Source organism: Centruroides vittatus, unplaced genomic scaffold (assembly GCF_030686945.1).
Source record: "Centruroides vittatus isolate TY-2023 unplaced genomic scaffold, ASM3068694v2 contig_387, whole genome shotgun sequence".
In the NCBI taxonomy this organism is placed as follows: Eukaryota; Metazoa; Arthropoda; class Arachnida; order Scorpiones; family Buthidae; genus Centruroides; species Centruroides vittatus.
The window spans coordinates 123986-137147 of NW_027122203.1; the positions used below are offsets into that span (position 1 = coordinate 123986).

Genomic DNA, 13162 nt, shown 5'->3' on the forward strand with positions numbered 1-13162 from the left:
GGAAAATATAAAAAAATTATCAGGAAATTAAGTGAAAAACACATTCCTTTAAATACCAAGAAAAAAATTTTGGTTAATCAATCCGGTGGATTCCTTCCTCTTCTACTGGCTCCATTATTGTCTATGGCAGGAGGATTAATTGGTAAAGTAATAGGAAAAAGAATTTAATGGCGAAGCAGATGGCCCTAGTTCCTCCCGAATTACTGATGAGTTATCAAAAGCCTGAAATAAGAATTGGTTCTAATATCGAGGAATTACTTGAGAGTACAAATTTACCTGATGACAGTAAAGTCAAGCTATTAAGTCAATTGATTTCGAGATATCAGAAAACCGTTCACACTCCTAAAGAACCTGTTAGAGTATCTGTTGTGTCTAACCAAACAGAAGAAACAGAATCTCGACTAAAAGAAAAAGCTGATCACGACGATGGATTTATTAAACAAATAACTTTATCAGTACCTCAATTATATCAAAAATATATACCACATTTAATTGCTAAGCTTGATCGAAATCATTATGGATGGAATTCTAAAGGTGAATTAACAATTGAAGGGAAACCCATTATCGGAAGTCATATGGTAGACCTCGTTTCGTATGTTATGCGAAATAGGAAAACGGTATCACCTCCTGTTGGTTTTAACGAATTTTGGACTATTTTAAAGAAAATAAACCTTCCACAAGAGTGGATTGGAAACAAAGGTTTGACAACATTACCTGAAAAAATACAATATCAACCGAAATCACTGGAAACTCCAGAAGAAATTTTCTCTCCATCGCTATTTCATCAACCGAAAAAATCTAAGAGGAAGAGGAAGAAAAATTTTGAATGGAAAAACTTTTGAAATCGATATACTATAATCCGAAATCTCCAGCATCTTTTGGTGGTGTGAGTAAATTAGTTAAAGAATCGAATTTACCGCGATCTGATGTTAAAAAATGGTTGTCTTCTCAATTAACTTATACACTTCATAAACCTGTACGAATTAAATATTCGCGAAGAAAAACTAAAAGTTTTTATCCTAACGACTTATGGCAAGCTGATTTAATTGTATTAAAACAATTTTCTAGATTTAATAATGGAATAAAATATTTACTAACTGTAATCGATGTATTTACTAAGTATTGCTATGTCGTAGCTATAAAAGATAAAAAACCTCAGTCAGTTTTTAATGCTTTTCAAACCATTTTTAAAAAAAGAAACGTTCCGAAAAATTTACAAACTGATAAAGGAAAAGAATTTTATAATAGATTAGTAAAAAATCTTTTTAAAAAATTTAAAATTAATCATTATTCAACTCATTCAGATACAAAAGCAGCAGTTGTGGAAAGATTAAATAAAACTTTGCGGAATAAAATATATAGATTATTTACTTATCGTAATTCTTATAAATATATCGATAAATTATCAGATATTGTGAAAAGTTATAATAATAGTTTTCATAGAAGTATTGGCATGTCTCCATCGGAAGTTACCCCCCTACATCATAGCATGATTTTCGAAAAGTTGTATGGTATAAAAGGAGGAAATACGTTTAAATTTAATATTGGTGAGTTTGTTCGAATTTCGAAAATACGTAAAACATTTAGTCGAGGATACCTACCCGGTTGGACTAAGGAAATATTTATTATTCATGATCGTTTTCCATCTCATCCTCCAACATATATATTAAAGGATTTAAATAACGAGATTTTGGAAGGACGATTTTATACAGAAGAATTACAGAAGGTAACAAAATGATGCAATCAGACTTTTTTGTGACTCTGACAAGCAATGCCAGCATGAAGTTATTCCCTGAAAATAACCAATCTCATTTCACCGTGAAAATGAGTCCGCCTATTGATTTACATGGAAAATGGGTGGTTGGTTTGACAGAAGTTATTATTCCTAGAAATTGGTTTAATATATCTAATCATAATAATGATTATACTATTACTAGACATAAGATTAGGAGAGAAAAAATAGAAGATAAAACATATGTGATTCCATTAACTACAGCTAAAGAAAATGAAGGAGAGACTCTTTTCGATTGGATAAACAAGAATATAGTTTCATTAACAGGGTCTAACACGGCAGAATTCGTTTTAGACAAGAATTATAAAGACATAAAAATAAATTTGAAAGAAGGATTTGAGCTGCATATTACGAAAAAAAATGCTCACAAATTACTTTATTTATTAAATTTTCCGCTGAAAGAAATTATATTTAAACAAGGCACTTCAAATTTAATATTGCGAGCGGAGTCAGGGGAATATATATCAAATTCTAAATTTTATAAAGATCAATTTATACTTTTAATAGAAAGAAATAAAAAAGTTGTCGAGGAAATTGATGTAGAGGAAAAAATTTTTATTCCTATTGGACTTTATTCATCTGCAGAAAAATTTTTAGGGATTTTTAAATATACTAAATTAGCATTACTACCTAATAACAAAATCATTTTAAAAGTTCCTAAAAATATAACGATTGAATTTGGAAACGAATTAAAAGATTTGTTAGGGTTTAAAACACACAAATTTTCTGAGGGTGAATATGTGAGCGACTATCCAATCGAATTGTCTGCAGGAATTTCAGAAATTTTTATTTATTCAAATATTGTTGCTTCTCATCGTGTTGGAGATATATCTGCTCCTCTTTTAAGGGTTATACCTGTGATGGGGGAGAAGACCGATCAAATAGTTAGAGTTTACCAGTCCCCTCTATACTTTCCATTAACCCGTAATTATATTGATACAATTGAAATTGAGCTGCGAACTGCTAACGGGAAAGAAATCATCTTTTTTGGGGGAAAAACATTATTAGTTTTATCTTTTAAACAGATATAAATATCGTTATATTTTATTTATTAACGTTAGTTCGTCTTTGAGAAGTAGAAAATGAAGCTCGATCCTAAGGATTGTATAAATTATTACTGCAATCAGGCAGGAGGAACGATATGGAAACACGATTTTCCTTTTACACAACAATTTGGAAGAGGGAATTATTTCGCTGGACCGCAAATACAGAGGGGATATGGATTTTTCACGAATCTGTTTCGAAAATCTATTCCCCTAATTTCTAAAGTGGGGAAGTATCTGGGTAGCAAGGCTTTAAAATTTGCATCAAATGTAGGATCGGATGTAATTGGAGGGAAGTCGTTTAAAGAATCTACAAAGTCTCGTTTTAAAGATGTGGGATCTGAAATTAAGCAAGATATACTTAAAAAAGTCCAGACAGGATCAGGTATAAAAAGAAAACGAGGAAAAAGATTAATTCAGTCACAAAAGAAGAAGAAGAAGCGAAAACTTAACGATATTTTTGCTGATTAGAAATGGATCCTCATTCGTGTGGTTGTCTCAAATCAGAATTGGACCTATTTAATACTGTTTCGACTCAACTAGCAATTGAGAATACTTACGAAGTTATTGCTCATCCAGTAGCCACCATATCGGATAGCAGAGCACCTATTGAGTTTCTGATATCAGGATCGGGTGAGCATTATATGGATCTACATTCAATTTATTTATGCATTCAAGCAAAAATTCTAAAGAAGGATGGATCGAATCTAAGTTCTGAAGACAAAGTCACACCTGTTAATTATTTTTTAAATAGTATGTTTTCACAGTGTACGATGTTTTTAAATGATAAACAGATTAGCGCTCATGTTAATTACCCATATAAAAGTATATTAGAGGCCTTACTATTTAATTCGAAAGAAATGCAAGAAACTTTTTTAACAACCGCATTATTTTTTAAAGATACTGCAGGACAAATGGATTCGATAAATCCCTTAGATGAAAATAACACTAACCATGGATTAGTTAAAAGATTTAACATTAGCAAAGAAAGTAGAATAATAGATTTAATGGGGCGGCTTCATATCGATTTAGCAAATCAGCCAAAGCTTTTAATAAACAATGTGGACCTGAGGGTGAAATTGGAGAGATCTAAAGAAAATTTTGCACTAATGGCAAATAACGATGAGTATAAAATCATTATTAAAAATGCATCGTTGAAAATTAATAAAGTAGATGTCAGTTCATCAGTTCAAATTGGGATAGAAAAAGCCTTACAAACCGGTATAATAAAAATGCCATTTCGTAGAACTGATGTTAAAGTTTTTACTTTAACGAGTGGAATTCAGTCTACAAGTATTTCGAATGTAGTTATAGGTCAGCTACCCTACAGAATAACTCTGGGATTAGTTTCCAACTCAGCATTTAACGGAAATGTAAAGCGTAATCCTTTTAATTTTAAAAATTATAATTTAAATTATATATGTTTATCAAAAGACAATCAGATGGTTCCCGCTAAACCATACTGTCCGGACTATAGCAATAAAATTTATGCAAGAAATTTTATCTCCTTATTTGAAGATACTGGATGTATTCACCATCACAGATCTACAAATATATCTTATGATGAATATAAAGATGGCTATGCTCTATATTGTTTTGACCTCACCCCTGATAAATCAGGATCTGAGGGTCATATAAGCGTGAACCAGCTGGGAAACATTGCTATTGAACTAAAGTTCTCAAAGGCGATACAAGAAACGGTAAATGTTATTTGTTTGTTGGAATATAATAATACTTTAGAAATTGATCATTCACGAACTGTATTCACCGATTATTAATGAATACCGTTACTTTATGGAGATTAGCGGCGAGCGATCCGAAAATAAAAAGAAATTTTGGGGGAGTGTTTGCATCAGACGATCTCCCGTTTCGAGTTGGTAATAAGCAATCATTTATAATTAATTTAGATGAAAGAAATAAGCGAGGAAGCCATTGGGTATCAGTATTTTTTACGAAAGATAAAAATTCTTGCATTTATTACGACAGTTATGGATTAAAACCGAGGAAAGCAAATATCATCAGATTTATAAAACGAAATTCAAAAAAATATTGTTGGAATAATATTATTCACCAAAGTTTGTTTTCCTTAAACTGCGGTTATTTTTGCTTATATTTTTTATATAAAATTAATAGAAATCTATGTTTATCAGAATTACATGTAACGGATAAATTTTATAACGATGAATTTGTTAAAAAGTTTGTTAAAAATAATTTTCATTTGTCAAAACCGATTGTAACAACTAATAATCAATGTTGTAATTCAATAAAAAAATCTATTTAAAATATAAAATTGTGTTTTTATTTACAAAATTTACATTCATGTTTTTCTTCAATGCAGGAAGGGTTTTCAGAATACATCCGATAATTCTATGTAAAAGTAAAAATATATTTAATATTTTCAAAATGAGGTAATATTTAAAACAAAATAATATATTTTTACCTGTTTTCATATAATGCTTATATGAAAAGACATTACACAAGCCGCAATGGTGTTGGAAATCCCAATGATAGGGACACAGTATTTTAATTTCGGAAGATTTTGGAACTCCGAATTTTTCCACATCTAGCGATTTAATGGCGGTATTACAGATATCATTTGCTCTACGAATTAAAAGTTTTTCTATTTCCCCCCCTTTAAAAAAAATAAATCCATATTTTTGAAATAAATTTTTAAAAGTAAAAACAATATCATCATGATGAATCCATTCATCATTTTCAGGCTTATACGATAAATATAATTTATGTAATCTATTACAGAATCTAACAGTTTTTTTATCGGATAAAGTTAATTTATCCCACCGTATTTCAGGGTGGAAAAAATTAATAACTCCAAAATCCTCCGAATTAAAACCTGTATACCCCATCTGTCGTATTAAATATCCGTTGTATGGGTGTAAACATGCTTCATTTTTAAATCTGAATCCCTGGCAATCTAGTATAACCCCGGGCTTATCTAAAATAGTAAAATTAATTTTATATATAGATTATTATAGCTAGGACTACTACTAAACATATTTTTTAAAAAAAACTTACTATCCATTTTTGCCTGACTCCACTCGTTGATACTCATGTTTCTCCAGCTGGTTGCTACCCTGATTTTTCTCTAAAAGCTAGTGAATGTCGGTCGAGTATTTATAGAAAAAGATTACTTCCATGTTTCTTACCTAGGGGTAGGGGATTTCTCCCTCACCCATCAACTTGACGACCCTGATAAAAACTTCCGCATTCAGGTTGACCTGTGAGAATAGCTAGAGGATTTTCTCATCCAGCTTAATATACTGGTGATTTATGATTTTAGCTTTAGTTTATATGATATCATCAATACAAAAATTTTAAAATGTATTTAAAAATAAAGTATCTGTCTGTGGCGGAGTAAAATTCTGATTAAGCAGTATCGTATTACGGCGTGTGATTACATCTTTTTTAAAAGTAGTAATTTAAATATAGAATACCACAAGTTACAATTCATACCATTAAAAAATAATTTGTAAAATCATGTGTAATAAACATAAAACTAAAACACACGAATAGATTGTTGGACTACACTCAGTAAGTAAAATGAATACTGGTATCACTAGGCAAAGCTATATTAAATAATAGAGTTTAAATGAGATGATGAATGGTGCCGTCGACACTTTTGTTCTCATGAAGATACTATGCTGAAATGATTTAATTCCTTGATGTGTTTTTATGAGGGGTTCTAGTTCCTCCGTCTTTTTGTCATCTAATCATGGTTCTATATGCTGCAACTGCACTCTTCTCACTCACCTCAAAGCAACTTTCCTCATTATTTTCCATGTCATATTTAAAAATATTATATTATACTCTCAGAAGGTTTTTGTTGTCATCGTGTTAGTGGTTAGTATAACAATAGGGAGATTATTAAAAAAGTTTGTAAGTTTAGGATAGATAGTTTGTTTTAAACTTGATGACTGCAACTCTTGAAGGTTAATAACCTAACCAGGAAAACACACAAACACTCCCTGTGACCTAGGGTCGATGACACTTCCTCATACCGAAGCGTTACCTTCGAAGACAGATATGTCCTAATTTAGTTTCAACCGTTACCTTCAAAGACGGATTTGCCCTAATTTACTTGCAAGCGTCACCTCAAACACGATTGTAGGTCACTAACGGAGGATAAAAAGGGAGCAATTTTTCCTAAAAACTTTACTCATCAATTCTTCACCCACTGATTCTTCTACTCGCTAATTCTTCTAGTGCTAAAGAAAAAATGTCATCAGACGGAGGTATGTAATTCTATTTTAGTAATAATATTACCCATCTTAATTTAAATTATATATTTTTATAAACTAATTCTAGAATTTGACTTTGATTTCGAAAAGAAGAGTACTAAGAAGAGAGCGTCAAAAACAAAAACTGGGGAGACTACTGAAAAAAAACAGAGATTTGACTTGGATTTAACCGAGGAGAAAAGTAAGCAACCAAAAATTCCTGACTTTAAAGTTAAAATTAGTGATTCGGAGAGAATCGAGATACAGGAGTTTAAGGCAAATTTTTATGTGTGTCTAAGCAAATCCAGAGGGTCATACCCTCCCAACAAATATAATATCAAGGTGACTGACTTCAAGAAGTATAAACAAGCATTTAACGCCATACAAGAACATTTAGATGAGTACAGTAAAATTTAAAGTTCTAGTTTTAATACTATGTTTTAAGTGTATAACGATTTTTAGTATATAAAATTTATTAAGAACAACAGTGTTCAATTAATACTATGTTAAGTATATATTTTAAGTGTATAAAATTTATTCTATGGTAATATGGCTTTCACATTTGCATTAAGAACAACAGTGTTCAATTAATACTATGTTAAGTATATAATATTATATTTTAAGTGTATAAAATTTATTCTATGGTAATATGGCTTTCACATTTGCATTAAGAACAACAGTGTTCAATTAATACTATGTTAAGTATATAATTTATATTTTAAGTGTATAAAATTTATTCTATAGGTAATATACGGTTTTTAGTATATAAAATTTATTAAGAACAACAGTGTTCAATTAATACTATAGTATATAATATTATATTTTAAGTGTATAAAATTTATTCTATGGTAATATGGCTTTCACATTTGCATTAAGAAAAACAGCGTTCAAAGGTTATGTGAGAAGTTATAGAGCATTTATCTCTAATTATAGCGATCCGAGTATTTTACTTGAAAATATTAGAGGTACTATTTATAGTATTTTAACTAATAATGATTTAATTTCGAGAATGAAATTTTTATTAAATTTAAAGATAAGATTTATAAAATATTTGGAGAATGAGATTATTACTCAAGACATATTTTTCTCCAGTCGGGTAGAACATATTTTATCTCAATATATGATCAATGAAAGGTTAACAAATGCTTTCGACACAATTTTAAACTTCATTGATCAGTTTATTAAAAATGGGTCTGGGTGGATTATTAAAGAAATTATATTTGTGGATATTCATTTAGGAATTTATAAGGCTGAGAATGGAGGTTGCGGAAAGATCATCCTACCCAAACGTCTATCAAATAAGCATTGTTTGTTGAATATTAAATGTAGTGATAATTACTGTTTTTTATACTGTATAATTGCTAGTTTGTATCCAAATACTAATAACAAAAATTCAATTTATTCGTATAGGAAATTTTTGAAATATTTAAATACAAATACTCTAAAATTTCCAGTAAATATTAAAAATATCCCCTCATTCGAAAAAAATAATTGTTTGAAAATTCAAGTATTTGGATACGAAAAAGAAATAATTTACCCTATTTATATAAGTAAATATCAATTTGAAAAAGAAATTAATTTGTTATTATATAAATCCCATTATTTTCTAATTAGAAACTTTAACAGACTATTGTCTGAAAAATCAGGGATTAGAAAATTCTGTCCCCGCTGTCTAATAGGCTTCCAGAGAAGCCATACCTTAAACGAGCACATAAAATTATGCTCTAATTATAAATATCAAAAAGTTTCTACTCCGACTGGAGAAAAGGCGATTGCTAAATTTAGTAATTATGAAAAGCAATTATATCATCCTGTGGTGATTTTTGCAGATTTTGAATCAATTCTAGAGGAAGTTCACGTAGATGCTGTAAATCTAAATTCTAGTTTTACTAAAACTATTCAGATTCATAAACCTATATGTTATTCTATTGTTATTATTGAAAATGATGATACTTTATTATATTGTAATTTTTATTGTGGTAAAGATCCTATTAAGCATTTTTTATTTGATATTCAGAATCAATTAAATATTTTATTAGATAAAATAAATACTTATGTAGAAATGAATATAGATACTATTCCCGATAATTATGAACATCAGTGTCATATATGTGAGGAGGGGTTTAATAATGATGATATCAGAGTAAGAGACCACGATCACCTAACAGGAAATTTCGGGGAATGTCCCACAATCACTGCAATTTGAATTATAGATTCAAAAAATTTATTCCCATTATACTACATAATTTTACAGGTTATGACTCTCATCTGATTTTCAAAAATATCCCCTCCAAACTATTTTCGAGAATTCAGATTATTCCTGTAAATTCAGAAAAATTCACGACGTTTACTCTAGATCATTTTAAATTTATTGATAGTTATCAATTTTTAAATTCCTCGCTAGATAGATTAACAGAAAATTTAAAAAATGCAAATTATAATTTTCCTATTTTTAATCAATTTTTCTATAACAACAAAAATAAAAATTTGTTAAAAAGAAAAGGAATTTTTCCCTATTCTTATTTTAAAAACGAAGATATTTTATACGAGAGATGTTTACCCCCAAAAAAATATTTTTATAATGAATTATCTGGAGAAAATATTAGTGATGATGATTACCAGCATGCAAAATTAGTTTGGGAAAAATTTCATTGTAAAAATTTTAAGGATTATTTAAAATTATATCAATATGTTGACACTTTATTATTAGCTGATATATTCCAAAATTTTAGAAAATTAAGTTTAAAGTATTATAATTTAGATCCAGTATATTTCATAACAGCTCCAGACCTAACTTGGAATTGCGGGTTAAAAATGACAAAAATCGAGCTGGAATTATTTAGGGATATTAATATGTATCTTTTTATCGAAGGGGGGATGAGAGGGGGGCTATGTCTCTGCGGAAAACGGTTTGCTAAAGCTAATAACCCTCTAATTCCAAAAACCTATGATAAAAATCAACCACATAACTATATCATTTCGATAGATGCTAATAATCTCTATGGATTTGTAATGAGTTCTTATTTACCTGTAAATAATTTCAGATGGTTATCTGAGGATGAGATAAATGCTTTAGACGTTCGTAATATCCCTGATATAAATGATATAGGCTATATTTTAGAAGTTGATTTAAAATATCCTCCCAAATATTCACCAGCGTCATAATGACTTACCGCTAGCTCCAGAACACCTCATTATTCCTTATGATTTATTATCAAATTATCAAAAATCAATATTAACTAAATTAAATTTAAAATATAATAATAATAATAAGAAATTAATTTCGACTCTTTTTGATAAACAAAATTATGTAATTCATTATAGAAATTTAAAATTTTATTTAGAAGAGGGGTTAATATTAACTAAAATTCATCGAGTGCTCGGATTTAACCAAGAGCTATGGCTTAAAAAATATGTACTTTTTAATAACAAAAACGTCAGGAATCGACAAATGATTTCGATAAATCTTTTTTTAAATTAATGAATAACAGGTTTTTTGGGAAGACCTGTCAAAATGTGAGGAAACGCTTAAATTTAAAAACAGCTACGACTGAAAATCAATGTCGGAAATATTTATTCCAGATATCTCTCGAAAATTTCAAAATTATTAATGATAATCTCACAATTTTTAAGATATAAAAAATTAACTTATGTTTGGATAAACCAATTTATATAGGGTTTTGTGTATTAGAATTGAGTAAATTGCATATGTATCAAACATTTTATAAAATATTTAAAAATAAATATGGTGAAAATGTGAATTTATTATATACTGATACCGATTCGCTAACACTTCAAATCTATACAGATAACATATATGGGGACTTTAAATTATTTCCGGATATTTTCGATTTTAGCAACTATCCAACTACATACAAACTATTTAATGTAAGGAAGAAAAATAAACTAGGATATTTTAAAGATGAGACATCATCTAAACCTATAATAGAATTTTGTTCATTAAAACCAAAAATGTATTCATATATTTTTGATAATCAAAATAAAAAAACAGCTAAAGGAATTAAAAAATCCGTTGTTAAAACCTTTAACCATGAAAAATATAAAGAAGTTTTATTTAATAGTCAACTATTGAGAAATCAGCAGTTTGGAATTAAAAGTAAAAATCATGTTGTGACAACGTTTCTGCCTAGGACGCCACCTACGAGTTATATCGTAGTTTGTTTCCTTGCCATATTTGTGCAGCTACGATGTAATTCGTAGTATATCAGTGTAAATATGAATAGATAGCTTCAGGGGCAAGAACAAAAAATCAAGTTTGGCTTACATGAACAGAACATTTATTAATAAATGAACAGAAAATATAATCATAAAAAGTTTATTCAAAATCGAAAGCAAAACAATATTTTTATTGTTCGTGATAATTTATAAAACAGAAATATAAATTTAAACGAACAGAAAATATTATAAAATGTTTATTCAAAATCAAAAGCAAAACGATATTTTTATTGTTTGTGATAATTTTTAAAACAATCTTCTACGCAAAGGGCTGGCTTCTCAAGACAGATTGGACAGAAATAACGCGTTTCTCGGCGTTTTTTAGCTTTGGTACAAATTCGACATGGCTTTGTCAGATGTTGTTTTTTCTGAGTAGATGGGATACTCTGTAAATAGTGGAGCTTCTGCAATTTAATTTTTTTTGAAACTGGTTGAATCTCTTCTCCAATCAACGCTTCGACGAATGCTTCTCTAAACTTTATAAGTTTTATTTTAGAAGAAGTTGCTTTTTGAAAGAGTTTGTGCGCATTATGTATATATATTTCTATAATATGTAATGCAACCTTTTTGGGCCATCCAATAGTCTTTCTTAGAGCTGTGTAGTACGATAGCATTTGATCTGATCGTCAATGCCAGACATTCCATGATTATAATCTCGAATTATATTCGGTTTCATCGAACATTTTCCATTGCGATTGAACACCTCTACCATTTCAACAACGTGCATGTTTGAAATGGTAAGGACTTCTCGTTTGTCTTTCCATTTACATACAGTAACAGGACCATTTCGCTGCCAAATAAACTCCCCCATCCTCACCAAAAATTTTGTCAGATTCTGAATCACTTAGATTAGTGTAGTAATCAAGTTGTTTTTTAGTTAGTGGTCTTTTCTTATCCATTTTGGGATATTTATAATTTGATTATAAAAATAAATAAAAAATAACACTCTCAAAAAAGACGTAAATGTGATGTGCTTGCCTCTATATCCGATTTATTACTAATGAATTTAGACGCACATCTCCGATTGGCTGTAGCGAAGTGACAGGACGAATCGTGTCTGTGCACGAATTAACTCGTAGTTTGGCTTTAGCGAAGAGCTTTCTGTTACATAAGCCAACTACGAGATAATTCGTAATACTTTTATTTTAAGAAAAACACATTCTATATGCTATTTGATTATTACTATATACTCTGATTAGAGTTTTTAATAATATAATATAATTAAATTAAGTTGGCGTTTTACAACAGAATCCTAAAAAGTCACGTGGCAGTCAACGTGTTTTATTTAATAGTCAACTATTGAGAAATCAGCAGTTTGGAATTAAAAGTAAAAATCATGTCGTGACAACATATCTTCAGAATAAAATATCACTCTCACCATTTTATGATAAAAAATTTATTTCTGATAATGGTACAGATGTGACATCGTTTGGGCATTATAATTTTTATATTTAAATTCTTCCAGATTTTCTGATATCATCATACCCTCAATACGGTTATATATTATTATACAAGAGGAAACGAAATTCAAAAACTTGTTTAATACAAGGTGTTTCGAGTAAAACATATCTTTGTTTAAAACAAGCTGTGAATAAAGCCGGATTATTTAAATTACCGGAGAATAAGAAATACTATTGTAAATTTTTTATACTAACTAACCAGATAACAATACTGTTATGTAATAAGAATTTTATAAAATGTGGTTGTGTTAATTGTAGTAATAATCAACTGTAATAATCATTACTGTACTTTTTTAAAAATGTTGTAACCAATAATATGTTTATGTAAAAAAAAAATAAAAACTTTATCCTAATACCGAGTTTTTTTTATAGAGTACACATACATCACTTCACTGG

At 29.1% G+C, this 13162-nt stretch overlaps 1 protein-coding gene and 1 long non-coding RNA gene across 2 annotated transcripts; one reads left to right on the plus strand and one right to left on the minus strand.

Moving 5' to 3' along the window:
• Positions 1–3308: 3308 nt before the first annotated feature.
• Positions 3309–4613, plus strand: LOC136975747 (uncharacterized protein F54H12.2-like). Its single transcript, XM_067270841.1, has one exon. It carries the CDS (start codon positions 3309–3311, stop codon positions 4611–4613), a length of 1305 nt encoding a protein of 434 aa, XP_067126942.1.
• Positions 4614–5111: 498 nt separating this feature from the next.
• Positions 5112–5890, minus strand: LOC136975749 (uncharacterized). The gene is made up of 3 exons (XR_010880821.1): positions 5869–5890; positions 5276–5788; positions 5112–5202 (listed from the first exon to the last, which is right to left on the minus strand). It is a non-coding gene; the product is annotated as an uncharacterized lncRNA (long non-coding RNA).
• Positions 5891–13162: the final 7272 nt, after the last annotated feature.